The sequence below is a fragment of the Microcaecilia unicolor genome, chromosome 5, assembly GCF_901765095.1.
Source record: "Microcaecilia unicolor chromosome 5, aMicUni1.1, whole genome shotgun sequence".
Lineage (NCBI taxonomy): Eukaryota > Metazoa > Chordata > Amphibia > Gymnophiona > Siphonopidae > Microcaecilia > Microcaecilia unicolor.
This window is the reverse complement of record NC_044035.1, coordinates 287,834,462-287,855,168: the sequence shown is the minus strand read 5'-3', so window position 1 is coordinate 287,855,168 and position 20,707 is coordinate 287,834,462. Positions and strand designations below refer to the sequence as shown.

Sequence of the window (20,707 nt, the reverse complement as noted above, 5' to 3'; positions counted from 1 at the left end):
TAGTTCCCCACTAATTCTCATTGTGTTGTAGAAGTCACTTTATTGTCTATGAATAAACCTAGAAATAAAAAGCCCCATTTCCTTTGTTTTACAGCTTAGCTCCTTACTGTCAGCTGAGAATAGGGTCTTGGTCTAGAATTCTTAAAGAGGAAATGCTAGCTTTGCTGTTTTGTTTTAAAACTTTGTAGCAACTAACTGCCAGAAAAGACGAAAAGTTGAATTGTGTTATCAGTCAGAAAATATCTGCCCACATTCTGCCGGATTCTATATAGCACGCCTAGAGATCCATGCTGAAATCCAGGCATATGCTATAATAATGCATGTAACTTAATTGGCTTAACAACCTAATCAGCATTGATAATAGCACTTAACAAGTAATAATGAGCATTAATTGCCAATCATTAGAATTTACACACACACAACTTGCTAAGCCTATTCTGTAATGAACTGTTCCTAAATTCTAATGGGTGTAGTTTAAAAGGGGTGGGGCTATGGGCAGGGAGCATTCCCAAATTTATATGTGTAGGCATAGAATATAGCCCAGTGCACGTAAATTTGCATGCAGGGATTTACACCACATTTTCATTGGTATACATGGAGGTGTACAGTTTTAGGTGCTGGGATATCAACTGAGCGTATTCTATGCCCGAATCCCTAACCTTTCCCCATAGATTGCGGGATCCCCAGAGTGTATCTATCCTAGTGTAAGTACGCTGTGCATGAGAATAGAAAGAATAGGTCCGCTGCCCCGGATGTTGCATCCTCCAAACATCGATCAAGTCCAGTTCCTTGACCATTCTCAATATTTTGGCCGTATTTGCCTGACCACTTCCCCTCTCACCTTTAGAGCGGTCCAAATCTGACAATGCCCAATTGAAGTCACCCCCCAGAATTATTTCTCCTGATACAAAGTGAAGCAGTTCCAACCGTAAGGCCTCAAAAAATGCGCCCTGCCCCTCATTAGGGGCGTAGATATTAACTAATGTAAGTGGTTGATTATTTAGTTTACCTTTAACCGCTATGCATCTACCCTGGCCTTCCACATATGTTTGTTCATGGACAAAGGCGACCGTATCCTTTATATAAATTGCCAACCCCCCCTTTTTCCCCCCTCTAGGATCAGCCTGAAAATATCCAGTGCCCATATTTTTATATTGTATTAATCTTTCATCTTTCTTTTGAATATGAGTCTCTTGCAGCATAACAATATCCCAATGCATTTTATGAATTTCCCTATATATGATACTTCTTTTCTCAGGGGTATTCAAACCATTCACATTCCATGAACCCACTGTTATCCCACCCCCCTCCCTGTTCCCCCCCTGCCCCTCCCCACTCCCAATGAATCCCCTCGACTGGCCTCCAAGCTTAGATGCCAGTTAAGTCCCTAAGGAAGTGTCGTTCCGATGGGTTATCCATCTATAATTTATCCTCCGTGTCCCCCCTCACCCATCATCAGCCATCACATTCAATCCCCCCTTTAATCATATATAACAAAAAAAAGAAAACATTCTATATTTCTTAACATAACTTCACCTATATTAAAGTATACATGAAACCAGACCCAGATCCGGGCATTAGCCCTGAAACAAGTAGATTTTCAAGTTTCTGCGTCTCGCTCATGCCCCTGGTCCTCATGTGTTGGGCTCCTTCTGGTACTGCCTCTGCTTCGCTGGATCCAGCCCCCAACACCTTTGGAGGATTTGTCTTTTTGAGAGCTCTGAGGTGTCGCTGTTACCTCGGGTAAATCCATACAGCCTAATGACGCCAGAGTTTTCCATGCTTCATCTGGTTGCAGTATTTTCTTTGCTTGACTGCCCACTGATACCAGGATGCCTCTAGGATACAACCACCTGTAGCGCAAGCCGGTCTTTTGCAAATATCTAGTTATGTCTTTAAAGTCTCGCCTTTTTTGTAAAGTAACTCTCGCCAAATCTTGAAAAATCTGTACCTTCACATTACGCCATTCAACTTCTCCCAGAGCACGTGCTTTCCGCCATATTGCTTCTTTCACTTGGAAATCATGGAAGCAGACAACTATGTCTCTGGGGAAGTCACCCCGTTGTGGTCCCAGACTTCGGTGGGCCCTATCAAGTTTTATTGTGGGCCCTTCCTGTGAATCTTTTCCTTGATTCCAAATGAAAGCACAGATCTCTTGCACAGTCTTCTCTATATCTTTATACTGAGACTCTTCCGGCAGGCCTTTAAAGCGTAAATTACACCGCCGGGAGCGGTTTTCCAAGTCTTCTATTTGTTGCTATATGTCCAGTCTCACTTGCTGTTCTGTATTAACTTTCTTCTTCAGAGTCTTTAATTCACCCGCTAACGCTTCCGTTCACTCCTCAGTCTCAACTACACGATGACCCATATCTTTTACCTCTTCCCGGAGCTCTGCTACTGCTGTCTGAATACTTTTCCTGGTATTGATCATCTCTGATTTGAGCTCTTGGAACCATCGGATGATTTCACTCCTTTCTACCTCGGCCTCACCCGCGCTGTGTTCCTCCATATCATTATCAGGCTCTTCATCATCATTTGGCGCCATTTTAGCTCCGCTCTGAAGGAGAGCTGCGTTCTCTCTTTTCACCGCCCGCGGCGGATCCGCCAAGTACTTGTACTTCGCCAACTTCTTTCTGGCCGCCATAAGATATTATAATCCTATTTCAGCGTTCGCGGAGGTGATTGTCACGCTTTTTTCAAGGGGTAGACACTCTTTTATAACTGTAAACCCGCGGAGCTCTACAAACTGGCTACCGACTACATCGGTGACGTCACTTCCTCTCCCCAACTGAGCGTATTCTATATACTGTGCCTAAATCTAAGCACCGCTTATAGAATATGCTTAGGCGGAACTGTTTACCACATAGATTTTTTTAGGTGCCTTATATAGAATCTGGCCCATTGGGGGTAAGTCTATAATTAGGTACCTCCCTTTGGGCTCTCTGATGCTGCACAGTGAAAGTTTATTCTATAACAGAACTAGTGGACTGCTCTGGAAGACACCCCTCCCCCATTGATCATTGAAAGTAGGTATCTATTAACATAATCAAGTATATACATGTGTATCTGCTTATGTACAATGTGCATATATGCCATTTTTCTAAACCTTTATACACATAATTGACATGTAAATATTAGTGCCCACTTAATAGAATTACTGTGTAAGTGCTTAACATGCATTCAAACCTGCATTATACACTTAGGACTAAATGCTATAAATGGTGCCAAGAAAGCAACACCAAAAAATGTAAATGCTGAATGCTGTTCTATAAAGGATCTGTGCCCTTTATAGAATGGTGGCTAAGTGCATAAACGGCCCCTAACCTAAGGCATCAGGAAATACGCCTGCTGAAAGCAGGTGTAAAAGTCAACACCTAAGGCAGGCATCAATTGGGTCTATTCTGTAACAATGCATGTAAATTCTGGTAAGGCCTCTGACATACCTCCTTGAATTGATGTGCTATAGGATTTCTGTGCGTAACATTATAGAATGTGATGCATGTGTAAATCTTAATTAATGCTAATAATTGGTTGTTAGCAGCTAGGTATTGGCACATTAATCAATTAATTTGTGTGCACAAATTTGGTCTCCATATATATTTTTGTTACATTTGTACCTTGTGCTTTTCCACTTATGGCAGGCTCAATGCGGCTTACATGGGACAATGGAGGTTAAGTGACTTGCCCAGAGTCACAAGGAGCTGCCTGTGCCTGAAGTGAGAATTGAACTCAGTTTCTTAGGACCAAAGTCCACCACCCTAACCACTAGGCCACTCCTCCAGGGGTATATATAGCTTAGTAAAGAGGGCTTTGGTATTGTCAGAATGTTTCTTGTGAATTTCCTATGTGATTTCAAGTGAAGCCTTCATAAAATTGAGCAACAGTTGTCCTGTTAAATTTATGTATGCTGTTGACCAATTATCTATGTATATCTGCTTTTATTGTGAGTTGCATTTTATACTTGTTTGTCTTGTCATAGCAACTCCAGAAGAATCCACTACAGTCAAACCTCTTACAGTGACACGTAAGTCTCCAATTTTGATTATTTTTCTTCATATTCCACAAATCAGCAATATCTAATCATATTTGTACAACAACTTTTCCACCATGGTGTCAGCTCATTGCAATGATGTTATATACTGCGCTTGATCCCAGTATGGTTGGGAAAGGGAGATTATCTGGGAAATGCAGTATAAGGACTTTCCTGGCCTTTTTTTTCTCCAGAAAGAAAATAACTTCCTTTTTCACCAAAGTTTCAGCTTTGCAGGATACAGCATAACCAGTTGTATTCTACTGGAGTAAAATCTCTTTTTAAATTCTCTAAACCACACTAAAATCTTTAAAAAGCTAAACCTAATTGTGCTTATAGTTCAGTATTCCTGCCTTTCAAAAGCATATTAACAGTGGTTCTTTGTAAATCTTAATTAATGCTAATAATTGGTTGTTAGCAGCCACATATTGGCACATTAATCAATTAATTTGGGTGCACAAATTTGGTCCCCATATATATTTTTGTTACATTTGTACCTTGTGCTTTCCCACTCATGGCAGGCTCAATGCAGTTTATATGGGGCAATGGAGGGTTAAGTGACTTGCCCAGAGTCACAAGGAGCTGCCTGTGCCTGAAGTGGGAATTGAACTCAGTTCCTTAGGACCAAAGTCCACCACCCTAACCACTAGGCCACTCCTCCAGAGGTATATGTAGCTTAGTAAAGAGGGCTTTGGTATTGTCAGAATGTTTCTTGTGCATTTCTTATGTGATTTCAAGTGAAGCCTTCATAAAATTGAGCAACAGTTGTCCTGTTAAATTTATTTATGCTGTTGACCAATTATCTATGTATATCTGCTTTTATTGTGAGTTGCATTTTATACTTGTTTGTCTTGTCATAGCAACTCCAGAAGAATCCACTACAGTCAAACCTCTTACAGTGACACGTAAGTCTCCAATTTTAATTATTTTTCTTCATATTCCACAAATCAGCAATATCTAATCATATTTGTACAACAACTTTTCCACCATGGTGTCAGCTCATTGTAATGATGTTATATACTGCGCTTGATCCCAGTTTGGTTGGGAAAGGGAGATTATCTGGGAAATGCAGTATAAGGACTTTCCTGGCCATTTTTTTCTCCAGAAAGAAAATAACTTCCTTTTCCACCAAATTTTCAGCTTTGCAGGATACAGCATAACCAGTTGTATTCTATTGGAGTGAAATCTCTTTTTAAATTCTCTAAACAACACTAAAATCTTTAAAAAGCTAAACCTAATTGTCCTTATAGTTCAGTATTCCTGCCTTTCAAACAAATATTAACAGCGGTTCTTTGGGCTAAAAATTCAGCACCATTGCCAGCATAGACCATGACTTATTCCCAAAACCAGGGTCTGCTTTGGGACTCGCTGTGCCTTCTTCATTATAAAATACATCATAATGCAGATAAGAAAAACAAATCTCTAAACTCCCTTGGGCTGGCCCAGAATTTGGATATTGTTTGGTGAGATCTATTTTCTAAATCTGTCGGTCATGTCTTTCATTTTATCCAGAACCCTTCTATTTCTACCTGTATCTTGTTTAGTTTCTCATACAATTGTACAGTACCTTCTTCGTTTGATCAGATAGGGTCTGTACCCTGCATGATTAAATTACATCTCTATGGCCAATCTGATATACCAGGTTCTGCACCCCCATCTTTCAGACACTCCTGCATGTTCTGTTCTTTGGTTGCTGGAGAGGTAGCACTGCTACGGACCTGAATTGGGTGTTAAGGTGCGAGGAAGTAGAATATTTGCAAAGGTTATTAAGGACAATCAGATTACTGAGTTAGATTGAAACGGTCTGTTTGAAGCAGTCCCATTAGATTCAAGACTATATAGAGAGGAAAGGTCCCACTAAACCTTCTTTCTGAGAAGTTCTGAGAGACGAGGACATTTCTCTGGTAAGCAAACATTATTTTGCTCTGTGTTTTGGGAATTTAAAGATTGGGGTTCAAAGGAGGAATTGTAGGTTATTGATAGGCAGAATAAAAAATGTAAAAAGCAAACTTTATCAACTAGTCTCCATACCCTTTTCCCCCTAGTTTTAAAACTTGAACTTTGTACCACAGCATTAACAGATAGCCTCTAGCAGGCACAGCAGGGTCTAGTTCAGTCTTAGGGGGGAGGGGGAAGAGAGAAACAAGCATTACTAACTAGTTTCCACAGTGTACAACCCTTTTCCCATAGTTTTAAACTGAAACTCTCTAGACGTAGAAGCTTTTCTCAAAGTTTTAAACTGCAACTTTCTCTAGACTTAGAAACATTCCTAGAGGTAGAAACTTAACAGCCAAAGAACATTAAAAAGGATAGTAGCAAGGCTCAAATTTTATTCTAAAAGACAGTTATTTTCTGTTCTTTGGCTGCTGGAGAGGCAGTGCTACTGACCTGAATTAGATGTTAATTAAGGTGTGAGGAAGTAGAATATTTGCAAATGTTATTGATGGCAATCTGATTACTGAGTTAACTTGAACTTTCTGCCACAGCCTTAATAGATAGCCTCTAGAAGGCACAGCAGGACTTAGTTTAGTTTTCAATCACACCAACCATCCCAAACTCCTTCCCACCCCTAGCACAAATCTTCATTTACAGTCAGTTATTGTAATTAGGATAACAAGGGAGGGATGTTCATACAGAGTTTGAATATATTTTATTACTTTCTAAGAAGAAATCCCTAAATAAATCACACAATATACCATATAAGTTAAAACTTTTTTATATTAGACTAATATATTTAAAAAACGTCTTTAGCTTATATGGTATATTATGTGATTTATTTAGCGATTTCTAATATCCTTAATACCTTAGCAAGTTTTAAATGATTAAAAAACTAAAAAAAATACTAAGATGGAGACAGCAGTCTAGCAGCAAGAGGGGTGCAATTCAGTCTTTTGCATTAAGTGTCACATTGGTAAGCAGTTATATGTGTATGCCCAATGCAAAGAACTCCTAGATCTCAGAGAATGGGTCCATTCTTTTGAGGCTAGAGTAGCAGACTTGGAGGATCTGAGGGAGACAGAGAGGTACATAGAGTAGACCTACTAGGACATTGTAGAGAAGTCCCATCTCACATTTGGAAGCCCCTGTGCTGCTTTGGAGGAGGGAGGTCTCCTAGAAGGAAAGAATTACCCTGGTGAATTAGTATATACTCCTGTAGCCAGGACCTGCCCACCAGGGGATACACTATCCTCTCACACTGAGGATATGCCTCCAAGAACTTCTGCCAAGGTGGGAAGGGTTAGGACATCTGTTGTAGTTGGTGATTTGATCATTAGGCATGTAGGTAGCTGGGTGGGTGGTGGATGTGAGGATTGCCTGGTCACTTGCCTGCTTGGTGCAAAGGTGGCAGACCTCACACATCACCTAGACAGGATCTTAGATAGTGCTGCTAAGGAGCCAGCTGTCTTGGTACATGTGGGTATAATTGACATAGGAAAATGTAGGAGGCAGGTTGTGGAAGACACATTTAGGTTCTTAGGTAGAAAGCTGAAGTCCAGATCCTCCAGGGTAGCATTTTCAGAAATGCTCCCCATTCCATGCACAGGACCCAAAAGGCAGACAGAGCTCCAAAGTCTCAATGCATGGTTGAGACAATGGTGCAGGGATGAGAGATTTAGATTTGTTAAGCACTGGGTGACATTCTAGGATAAGGGAAGGTTGTTCCGAAAGAATGGTCTCCACCTTACCCAGGATTGAACCAGACTGCTGGCACTAACTTTTAAAAAGGAAATAGAGTAGCCTTTAAACTAGAACAGAGGTGGGGTGGGGGGGGGGGGGAGCCAACAGTTGCCCAGGAGTGCATGGTTCATTGTGGAGTATCCTTGAAGGATACTAGAAACTGGATATTTAGGGAATCCCAGTAGAGAGGTTTCAACAATGCTGAAAGTAAGCCAGGTGTGCTTAATGAGAAAGCAGGTTAAAGGATGCATATTATCCCCTTCAACTTCTAAACAGCTTGTAGATCCAAGGAAAAAACACAATCTGAAGTGCCCGTATTGTGACAGCGATGAAAAAATGTGATCATGTTTGATATTTGGAGAGAATGCATATTCCCCTGAAGCAACCCAAGGTGGTGAAACAGGAAACCCCTGTAGGGATTAAAGAAATGTTCTCAAGATAAGTCACATTCATTTAAGAAGAAATTTTGTTTAAGCTATCACAGCTAGTATAAGCTTTCCAAATGAAATAGATTATTCTGTATCTCAAAACGTTTTTTGGTCATTCGTATAACAACTTAGTGGAGTTTTTTAATGCCTAATGATTGGGGAGAGCCACCCATGAATATGAAGGTTTACCTTACAAGTGGATAAGATTCTCATGATGTCTGAAGTCTTTTTTGCTCCACTGATAAGGGGTTGATATGATCTTACATGACCCTTCTAGACATACAGAATAAAAAAGTGGAGAATTGTTGGTGAATTGTGATTTTAATTACCCCAATATTGACTGGATAAATGTCACATCAGGGAGTGCCAGGGAGATAAAATTCTAGATGTAATAAATGACTGCTTCTTAGAGCAGCAGGTCTAGGAACTGACAAGATAGTGACAACTTTTTCAGGTACATCAGAAGCAAAAAGCCTGTGAGGGAATCCTTGGGACTATTAAATCATGAATGAGCAAAAGGTGCATTTAGGGAGGTCAAGGCCAAAGTGAAGAAACTGAATGAATTCTTTGCTTCGATCTTTACGGAAGAAGATGTAAGAGATATGCCTGTACCGGAAATGGTTTTTAAAGGTGATGATGCAGAGGAACTGAAAGAAATCTCGGTGAACCTGGAAGATATAATGAGCCAAACTGACAAACTAAAGAGTAGTAAATCACCTGGACCAGATGGCATACATCCAAGGGTACTCAAAGAACTCAAGCATGAGATTGCTGATATGCTGTTAGTAATATATAACCTGTCATTAAAATCATCCATAGTACCTTAAGATTGGAGACTGGTCAATGCCAATTTTTAAAAGGTTTCTAGGGGTGATATTGGAAATTATAGACTGGTAAGCCTGATGTCAGTGCTGGGCAAAATAGTGGAAAGTATTATAAAGAATAAAATTACTGAACACTTAGATAAACATGGTTTAATGGGATAGAGTCAGCATGGGTTCAGCCAAGGGAAGTCTTGCCTCACCAGTTTGCTACATTTTTTGAAGTTGTGAATAAACATGTGGATAAAGGTAAGCTGGTTAGTGTATTTAGATTTTCAGAAAGTTTTTGATAAAGTTCCTCATGAAAGACTCTTGAGAAAATTAAAGAGTCATGGGATAGGAGGCAAGGTTCTGGTGTGAATTAGGAATTGGTTATTGGACAGAAAATAGAGGATAGGTTAAGTTGTCATTCCTCTCAATGGAGTAGGGTGAACAGTGGAGTGCCACAGGGATCAGTACTGGGACCAATTCTATTTAACATATTTATAAGTGATATGAAAATCAGAATGACAAGTGAGGTGATTAAATTTGCAGATGACACAAAACTATTTAAGATTGTGTGTGGACTATGAAACATGGCAGGAAACCTTAGAAGACTGGGCATCCAAATGGCAGATGAAATTTAATGTGGACAAATGCAAGGTGATACATATTGGAAAGAATAATCTGAATCATAGCTACCTGTTGCTAGGGTCCACCTTGGGGGTCAGCACTCAAGAAAAAAGATATGGTTGTCGTAGATAATATGCTGAATTCTTCTGTTCAGTGTGTGGTGGCGGCCAAAAAAGCAAACAGGATGCTAGGAATTATTAGGAAAGGGATGGTGAATAGGACCAAAAATACTATAATGGCACTGTATCGCTCCATTGTGTGACAGCACATTGAGTATTGCATTCAGTTCTGGTCACCGTATCTCAAAAAAGATATAGCAGAATTAGAAAAGGTTCAAAGAAGAGTGACCAAAATGATAAAGGGGATGGAACTCCTCTCGTGTGAGGAATGGGTAAGATGTTAGGGCTCTTCAGTTTGGAAAAGAGATGGATGAGGGGAGAGATGACTGAGGTTTACAAAATCCTGAGTGGTTTAGAGCAAGTTTAAGCAAATATATTTGTTACTTATTCCAAAAGTACAAACACTCTGCAACACTCAAGGAAGTTATCTGGAAATAATTTTAAAACAAATAGGAGGAAATATATTTTAACTAAATGAACAGTTAAACTCTTAAACTCTATGCCTGATGATGTGGTAACAGTGGTTAGCGTATCTGGGTTCAAAAAAGGTTTGAACAAGTTCCTGGAGAAAAAGTTTCTGCTATTTAGCCAAACATGAGAAGTACAGTAGGTACTTTTCTGTCCCTGGAGGGCTCACAATTAAAAAATGAAAAAAAAATACCATTTGAAATACCACCTGTCTGTGGTACCACCAAAGTGGTTTACATATTATGGGGTCCTTTTATTAAGCTGAGTGGAATGGGTAGTCATGAATCACTTTTTTACTCTTTCCAAAAATACTAGGACTAGGGGGCATGCAATGAAGCTACAAAGTAGTAAATTTAAAACGAATCAGAAAAAATATTTATTCACTCAACGTGTAATTAAACTCTGGAATTCATTGCCATAGAATGTGGTAAAACCAGTTCGCTTAGCGGGGTTTAAAAAAAGGTTTGGATAGCTTCCTAAAAGAAAAGTCCATAGACCATTATTAAAATGGACTTGGGATTATCCACTGCTTATTTCTGGGATAAGCTGCATAAAATGTATTGTACTGTTTTGGGATCTTGCCAGGTACTTGGCCACTGTTGAAAAGAGGATACTAGGCTTGATGGACCTTCGGTCTGTCCCAGTATGGGAACACATGTACTTACAGTATGTGTGCTTACCACAGCTTAAAAAGACACTACCGTAGGACGCACTTAGGTGTCCCTCAGTAGTTTTGAAATTGGTGTGTGCTTCCCACGCACTAAAATATTTTATTTTTAGCTTGGGCCATGTTTGGAGGTAGAGAGTAGGTGTGCCCTGCACTAATCAGGTAACCTGTGGGCATTGGTACGCGCTCAGTGATTAGGGTATGATTAGTACGGGAGCCTCTACTGCCTACAAAATAGGTGGTGGTAAGGACTTCCACGCTAATGGCCACGTGCTAAATGGGAAATTAGCACATGGCCATTAATGGAAAAAAATAAATTGTGACCATTTTACAGCTGCACAGATAGTGGCCTCAGCGCACAGTCAAAGCGTGTACTAAAAATAGCGCAGGCCAATTTTTAGTACAGCTTTGTAAAGGGCCCCTACATGCACAGGAGCAATGAAAATGGAAAAAACTAAATGTCTGTTGATACAGGGGGCTCTGAGTGAAACTCTTGGCCTTCTCCTTATGTTTCATGGTCATCAAATAATAAAAATCCAAATATTAAAAGGGAAATCAAGAAGGCATATTTGAGGTTCCAGAGCTCCCACATCTATGACCTTTCATGCCAGTGCCATCTTAATCATTCATACCTATAATATGTTCATCTAGAAACGGTCCTTGTTAATTTGCCCCAATAAGAAATTGAAGACAAAAGATGGAGATGAATTTTAACTTGACTTCCTGTAGCCTGCATCGAACATTTTCAGTTTTTCAGCACTTGGTAATACATTTGTCTACCGCCAGACCACTGTGATCTGTTACATATGGAAGACTATGCAATAGAAAGCATTTTATTGTCTGTTTCTGCATGTCTCTAGTACCTTGCAAATTTCCTCTTCTTTTAATGGTGTCATGAGCAAGTGTTCACTTTATTTTAGCCACAAGAGGGCGCTGCACATTTATTTTCTGCCTTTTTTACTAGTGTAGAAATAAAGGGTAGCAAACAAGCTGTAAGTGGGACCTTTTGTATTAGATTAACTCAATACACTAGTGGCTAGTTTTAAAGCATTATTGTTCCTTCATCAGCCCAGTAAAGAATCAATACATCAGTTCTAATAACCTAAGAACAGCGATATCCCAGAAAACTGTAAGACTGTGAAAAAGTTTGAGTAGGTGACTCTCCCAATTGAAAAGGCATTTTTCATGGAGGTTTTATAAAGTATAAGAAATGAGCAATGTCTTTTAAAAAGGAAAATTCATTTTTTGAATACCATTCCCAAAATGTTTTAATCTTCTATTATTGATATAACCATTCCAAGTAAATAAAGCAAATGCTAGTTTGTTTGCCTATTTATTGTTAACAGAACTAATCCATTAACAATTAAAGAGCAGGGTAATTAAACATTGGAATTTTCCCCTGGGGATATTATGCATCCTTAGAGTCAGACATAAAACAATGCTTCTCTACCCTCTCTTTGAAGCATACCTAGACATTGGGATTTTCAGGATTACCACAATGTATATGGATGAGATAAATTTGCATGTACTGAATACCTGTTCTCTGCAAATCTATCTCATGCATATTCAATGCAGTAATGTTGAAAACCTGATTGCCTTGGCATGCCTCCAAAAGAGAATTGAGAAGCATTGCTCTAATGATGCCCAGTACAAACAATGGCTTTTATTACATAGAGTCTTCTTTTGCTTTAATTACATTAGGTTACTTGCCCACCTAAATGCTCTCAGGACATGGTACATGGTTTAAGAGGGTCTTGAGCAGGGGTTCTAAGAACCTATCTATTGTTGAGGAGGGAGCAAGTCTCTTGTTTAATATTCTGTTTTCCTTCCATATTACAGAGCTGTGTCCCCCATCTTCTAAGCTTTGTGCTGATGCTGCTACCTGTGTAAACCAAGATTTATTTTGTGATGGCTTAACAGACTGCCCAGATGGACTAGATGAAGCTGAAAATTCATGTGGTAAGAATATAAGATCTCCTGTCATTTTTCATTGAATAAAGTTAGATCAGTATTCAGCAGCGGATACACATTCCCCTCCCCCCCCCCCCCCCCCCCGGATTCTATATAGTTAATCTAGCGTTCTGTGCCAAAATCCAAGCGTATTCTGTAACATCCAGCACATCTTAAGTGGCTTAACAAGCCTATCAGCTTTGTTAACAGCACTTAACAAGCAATAATGAGCACTAATTGGCAATAATTAGAATTTACTTGCATAACTTGCTAAGGGCATTCTGTAATGCACTGTGCCTAAATTCTAATGTGTGTAGGCAAAAAGGGGTGTGGCTATGGGCATTTTGTAGATGGGAAATGGACGTTTTGTGGGTGTTTCAAAATTTAAGTCCATTGTTATAGAATAAAGGTGTGTAGTTTTAGGCGCTAGGATATTAACTAAGTGTATTCTATATACCGCGCCTAAATCTAGGCACTGCTTATAATTCACTTAGGCGGAATTGTTTTCCATGCTAATTTTTTAGGCACCAGATATAGAATCCCCCCCCCCCTCTTTGCACCATGTTAAACATAAAACTTAAAAAATATATATATCCAGTGCCCTTGCACATATTGGACTAAATGCTATAAAGGGTGCCAAGAAAATCAGTGCTGAAAAAAATAGCAGTTATTGCTATTTTATAAACAACATTTAAATTAAGATGCCCTTTATAGATTTGCACTTAGTGCCAGGAACTATGACTACATTTAGGCATGACCATTTATACCAATGAAACCTTGGTGTAAATCCCTATGCCTAAATTAGGCACAGATCCCCTTTATTCTATAAGTATGTATAAATGAAAGAAACGCTCCAGATCTGCCCATGACTGTGCTCCCTTTTTGGACCTGTGATTAAATTTGCGCATGTAAATTTTAATTAAATCAAATTAGCACCAATAATTGCTTCTTAAAATCTCAATATCAGCACTAATTGGCTCCATATTCAATTAGATTGCATGCCCAAACTGGGCCACGCAATCTTTAGTGACTTTTATGGAGTTCAGAGGATAGGGGTAGATTCAATAAATGGCACCCAAATGGCTCCTTTTACCAAGCTGTGGCAAAAGGGGGGGCCAGCGCTTGCATTGGCACGTGTTTTTGATGCACGCCGAGGCACCCTTTTATCACAGTGGGTAAAAGATAGGTCTTTCTTTGTTTGAGGAAATGGCCCTGCGGCAAGTGAAGCACTTGCCATGCGGTCATTTCGGGGGGATCCCTTACCGATACTCATTGAGGTGGCAGTAGTGGCTCCCGCACTAACCTGGTACTGGAGTGGAATCTACCACAAAGCTGCTGTGGTAGCCCAGCAGTGCTTTCTTTTTAGCAAGCGATAAGGCCACACTGGGCTTACCGCCATTTTGTAAAAGGGGCCCAAAGTTATGCACTGGGATGATCCACACTAAAGTTGTATTCTGTACGGAACGTCCTTTATAGAATAGTAGCTTAGCACACAATTCATGCATAACTTTGGATGTAAATATACTAGAAGAAAATGCTGGGGCTATAGTGGACCAGACCCTGAAGTATTTGTACCTGCTGTATATTAAGAATGTGCATCAATGTTAGTCCCGGGCTGATATTGAAGCTGTGTGGATTTTGTTACCCCCCATTTTGAAGGCACAGACTGCATAAATTGATTCACACCCAAGTAATGGCAGTTAGGCATGCAAATGCAGGTATTCTATAACATCATGCCTAATTTCTGGGAATGCCTTTGATCCACCTATGTCCCTCCTATGGCCACACTCTCTTTGACGTTGTGTGCTATAAAATTTAGGCACTAATGTTAAAGAATGGGGCATAGAGCAGATCCATACATAACTCCTAATTATTGCTGGTTAAATGCTTGTTTATCGCCAATAGATGACTAATTAGTTTACTTGTGGATCTGAGATCCATGCCAAAGTTGCACATCTAAATTTGGGTGGCCTATATAGAATCTGGAGGATAGTGTTATACAGATAAATCTACTATGGGGGGGAATTCTATATATGGCACTACAAAAATCAGTGACAAAAAAAACATTCTTAGCGCTATTCTATAAACCTCACCTAAAGGTAAACATGGCTATGTCCCCTTTTGGCCACCTTTAAATCTAGACTGAAAGCCCACCTCTTTGACATTGCTTTTGACTCGTAACCACTTGTAACCACTCACCTCCACCTATCCTCCTTCCTGTACACATTAATTGATTTGATTTGCTTACTTTATTTTTGTCTATTAGATTGTAAGCTCTTTGAGCAGGGACTGTCTTTCTTCTATGTTTGTGCAGCGCTGCATACACCTTGTAGCGCTATAAAATGCTAAATAGTAGTAGTAGTTATAGAATATGCATAGCGCTCATCCCTGTGATTAAATCTAGGTTTGATACATATAATTACAGAAACACAGTTATGTATACATAAGCAAGGAAAAACTCCTTCTAAAAGGAGGAAAACGCCTCAAGACAGACCTCTCCCGTATTTGTAACGGGACAAGGGCTAGAATTTCATCATCATTGGCGATACAAAAACCTCCTAGTTGTAATTATTATTATTATTTTTTTATTTCTTAATGAACAAAATTGCTCTGCCATACAGTCTTCAAAAATTACTTAACTTAGGCAGGTTGACAGCCTTCTTCTTCCCAGACCGTGATCAAACTGTGGTCAACATATGTGAAACGGGACCTGTTGACCACAGTTTGATCACGGTCTGGGAAGAAGAAGGCTGTCAACCTACCTAAGTTAAGTAATTTTTGAAGACTGTATGGCAGAGCAATTTTGTTCATTAAGAAATTAAAAAAACAAAAAATAATTACAACTTGGAGGTTTTTGTATCGCCAATGATGATGAAATTCTAGCCCTTGTCCAGTTACAAATACGGGAGAGGTCTGTCTTGAGGCGTTTTCCTCCTTTTAGAAGGATTTTTTCCTTGCTTACCTATACATAACTGTGTTTTTGTAATTATATGTATTGCTATTTGAGGAAACCAGTTCCCCTATAATACCTATAGTTTAGTTCTATAAATCTAGGTTTGGCCATTTACACCAACTAAAACCTGGTGTAAATGCACACACCTAACTTAGGCGCGGATTAAGCGTATTCTGTAACAGTGCTCATAATTTTTAGGAATGCTCACAACTCTCCTATACCCCTCCCATGGCTATGTCCCCTTTTGAGATCTACATGGTAAAGTTTATGTGCACCACACCAGGGCTTCCCGAGCATGCACAGTTCTTGCGTTTACTGAGCATGTGCGAGAGGTCCTGGAGTCAGCGGCAGAAGGCAAGCCACAGACTTCTGCATTACAAAAGCAGCACAAGGAGGAGTAGTATTTCTTTGGCTGATGGCCCTTCGGCATCTCCGCCAGCTGTTTAAGGGGTACTACAGGATTGGAGGGGGCCCGAGCCCAAAGTAGGGGCCCCTGGCCCCCAAGTGGTTCAAACTCACTGAAAGCGAAATAGTACAGATATTAAACAGAATAACTGTTACGGAGGCATGGCAACAGCAAGTCTGAGGAAAAGGTGAGTGAGGAATGAGGGGCCATGCTCAGGACCACCACTGGCCCCTTGGTTTTGCAATGAAAAATACTGATATAGATTGTATGATTCACTTGGATATGGGTAAACCTGGTAGAATTTGGACCATCTGAGCCAAGCATATAACTTACACATATAGGGGTTACTATTTAAAACTCAAGATTTGTCACTGCTTGGTGCTTCCTCATCCAAGCATTATTTGGTTATTCCAAGAACACTAACCAGATTTTGAGGTTTTAGTTCCCATTTGTGATTTACATGTTGCTAACTACCTGTTAGATTTTTTTTTAATGAATTTCAGAATGATTGACCTCACTGCTTGAATAAACAGCATGTATAATTAACCCATCCCAGATATAAGATGCTAATTAATGTATCTCTCTCTCTCTCTCTGTACTTTCCTAATGTTGATTTCTGCCATGCTGAGCAGCACAGGAATGAAAATAAGTAGTTATGTCTTCAGTCGAAAATAGTACAATTCTTGAGAGAAGAACGTGGACCTGGGAACAAAATGCTGCACTCAATGCCATGACTCCTTAATGTCATGTGTGCTCAGCAGCAAACACTTCAGTACTTCTCTAAATGGTGACTTATTAGCCTTTTTGACCACAGGTCACCTGAAATAGTGGGCAATCTTTTTCAATTTTCAGTCATGCCCTATCTATAGACCCCTGGATTCTACATAGCATGGCTAGAGAACCACAATGAAATCCAGGTGTATTCTATAACAGTGTGCATAACTTAATTGGCTTAACAAGCTAATCAGCTTTGATAGCAGCACTTAATAAGCAATAATAAGCACTAATTGGTAATAATTTAGAATTTAAAAGCATAATGAACTATGCCATTCTAATGGGTGCAGTTCAAAAGGGGCATGGCTATGGGCAGGGAAATGGGCATTTCATGGGCGTTCCCAAATTTACGTGCATAGTTATAGAATATGTCCCAGTGCATGTAAATCTATGTGCAGGGATTTATACCACATTTTCTTTGGTGTAAATGGAGGCATGTAGTTTTAGGCTCTGGGCTATCAACTAAACATATTCTATATACCATGCCTAAATCTAGGCGCCGCTTATAAAATACTCAAGCAGAAATGTTTATTGCGTGTATTTTTTAGGCATCTTATATAGAATCAGGCCCAGAGCAGCTTTAATATAGCCACCTAACTATTGAAATACCCAGCTGTTGAGCGCTGCTGTAGAAGTTTCATTGGGAATTCCAACCATTATGAGAATTCAGTGGAAAGACAGAGATGGTGGATAAAGAGAGGATTTCCTCTTGGATATTGTTCCCTTAGTGCTGCTGAGTTCAACACATGGCTGTGCTTTAAGGTACATACTGCAAGAAGGTTAACATTGAAAGTATTTGCTATTCTCTGGAGTAGTCACAGGAATATTTGTAAATTGATGCAAGCTTTGATTTCCCAGTTATGGAAACATTACCACATTTCAGACTTCTTATGGCTGTCTACACAATGTAAAGCACCAACAGGAAGCACACAGCTGATTTAGAGACAGGCCAACCAAGTAAATCCAGGAGTGCACTGGAGACATAAACAATTAGTTAACACACGCTTGGGCAGAAAACTGGCAGAGCTACTGATCCATGTAATGCTGCAAAAAGAGATGAAATTTGTCTCTGGGAGAGTTATTATTTGTGACCCTGTCTGGCATTTTTTGTCTATTTAATCAAAATTGAATTCCCAATAATATTACTGTCTAAATGGAAGCAGGCAGCCTTCTAAGCCAGTATGCCAGGCACATTAAGGGATAAATTCTATAAATGGCACCTACAATTGGTGCTCACAAAAACACTTAAGTGGCATTCTATACACCGTGCCTAAAGTTTGTTGTGGTTTATAGCATACAAGCTTAATCAGAGAGTTGTGTGTAAATTTAGGCACAGCTATTTGCACCAACAAAAACGTGGTGTAAATTCATGTGCCTAAATTTATGTTCAGAGCACCTTTATTCTGTAATTACGTGTGTAATTTGAAGCCAAGTCCAATTCCACCCAAAACACCCATGGCCCTCCCATATCAGCACCCTCATTTTTTGAACCACATGTAAATATTAAGCATGGATCCCGTCTAACTGATCCCAATTAAATATAATTAGTGCCAATAATTTCTTGTTAAAAAGCCAGTTATTGGCAGTAATTGGCTTGTTATTCAATTAAATTGAACGTGCACATTGGGAACACGTTTACATTTTGACTGTTACAGAATCAGGGAGTAAATATCCAACTACTCTTTTGATAAATTATGTGCTATAAATCTGAAAACTGGACCTATAGGGGAAATAAGGGAATGTAGGTGCCTACTTTTCTATATTAAATATTAGCATAACAGCAGACATATTGCCTATCATTTAGGCATAAGCACTTACACCAGCCATAGAATTGGTATGAATATGTGCATCAATCTTCTGGAGATACACACATAGGGCTAGATTCTATACATTTCGCCTGAAAATTCCATGCAAAAAATATGGCTAGGGGTATTCTCTAAAGTACACCTCAGTTTTATAGAATAGACTTAAATTTCCACATGGTATATAGAATATGCCAAGTGCCTCTCCATGCGAGCAAATTTAGTCACAGCTAGTAACAATCCAGGGGAGAGAGACAGCCCTAACCCAAGTCCCTGAAGAAAGCTGTGAAACCCACAGTATCAGGCAAATTCTTAGATCCAGGGGAGAGCAGTCTTTCAGTAGCAGTTTCTAGAGGACAGCGATTATCTTCATGGAGCCCTTAGTGTCTGATGACACCGGGCTCACAAGATAAGTGCACAGTTTACTATCATTATTTTTAGTTTCATCTGGTTTGCTATATGAGCTGGCTTTAGTGATAGTTTAAAGTACATTATGATTATAGACTTACAAGGGCACTATTGCACTCATAGCACATTGTCACATATAATATCACTTAGTCAGCTGTCAATGAATGAAGTGCCATGTTTCACCAGATAGTGGTCTAGTCAGACTACCACGTGGGTGTTTGTTTCTTTGAGGGAGCTCCTCTCAGCTTCATTAAGTTTATTGCATTAGTACGTTTTCCTGGTTCTTGGTTAGCTTTGTTTACTAACATTTTGCTTTGTATGCTGATTTCTACTGGATCAGGGTTTGCCAAATTCTGGTGGTATTTTAGAAAAGGATCTGATGATGCAGATCCTTTTCAAAAAGACTTATAGCAGTGCACTTTTTAAAAACCTATGCATGCATTTGAGCTGGTTTAAAATTCAGCGTGAACATTTTCCCCATACACATGTATTCACTTTGTAAAATGGGGAATACACATATAGATTTTAGTTCCACCCAACCTATGGGCGCCTTGAAATCTCTGCATGCTTTGGATCTCCACTTGTCAATACCAGTTTCCTAAAATCGATCTTACATATGTCTGCTATTTACATGTGGATACATTTCTATAACTCAAGCCCTATTATTCTCAATGGAGCCTGCTTACTAACCATGTACTTAACTTAAATTAAATAGTTAACACACATTAGTAAATGAAAGCCTTTGACCAGCAAGCAGAGACAAATCAGCGCTGGGTCATTGAATGAACTCTGCTATAAGTCAGACAAGTGCAATCAGCAATAGAGATCCTGTCCTCAAGAATGTAATGACAGTTCTCTAATATTTCTTTTTCTCTTTCACAGCTACACCTTGTGATGGGCACTTCAAGCTGACTGGTGCTTCTGGTTTTTTTCATTCAGCCAATTATCCGAAGCCTTACGAGTCGAATACTGTTTGCCGCTGGATAATCCGGTAAGTAATACTCTCAGGATCCTGCTGATGTTTTAAGTGCTGGCTTCAGGATCTATCTGCAAACATTCAATATTGAATATTCTTGAAGAAAATTCTAAGGAAGTGAAGCAGTTGCTTACACTCAAAATCCATATCATACCCCCACATGTCCATATCATAAGCTGCCAGCTTTCCATACCGTGGTACTAGATGTGAGTGTCATACTACAGGTCTTAGATTTGTTGATCATTTTCCAGACTTAGGATTTCCAAGGGCACCATGTATATCAATGTTCCACAGCTTTCTTTGGGGCCCTTTTACTAAGCTGCACTAGTAAAGGGGCTTAGCAGGTCCTTATGTGGGACTTCCCAACGTGCTAAGGTAAAATAGGTATTTTCCTATTTGTTGAATATCTGGCCGTGTGCTAATGTTCACAATTTTAATTTAATTTGATTGGATATGGATGTTTATCATATTATATATGTGTCTATGTATATTGTTTTTGTTGATCGATGTTTTGATTAGGTTTCTTTTAAATTAGTATTTACTTATTACTAAGTTGTATACCTGTTTTTTTATTAAGTTGCATACCTGCTTTTTATACATATTATTTATGGTGAT

General features: G+C 39.4%; 1 protein-coding gene across 1 annotated transcript in view; it reads left to right on the top strand.

Annotated features, from left to right (window-relative positions):
- The window catches only part of TMPRSS15 (transmembrane serine protease 15), a 183,245-nt gene that overhangs the window by 36,620 nt on the left and 125,918 nt on the right, over positions 1–20,707 (top strand). Inside the window, exons 5-8 of the mRNA XM_030205046.1 lie at positions 3,980–4,024; positions 4,891–4,935; positions 12,663–12,782; positions 19,999–20,107. Coding sequence (XP_030060906.1) covers positions 3,980–4,024; positions 4,891–4,935; positions 12,663–12,782; positions 19,999–20,107 — 319 coding nt within the window. The remainder of the gene's footprint in view (positions 1–3,979; positions 4,025–4,890; positions 4,936–12,662; positions 12,783–19,998; positions 20,108–20,707) is intronic.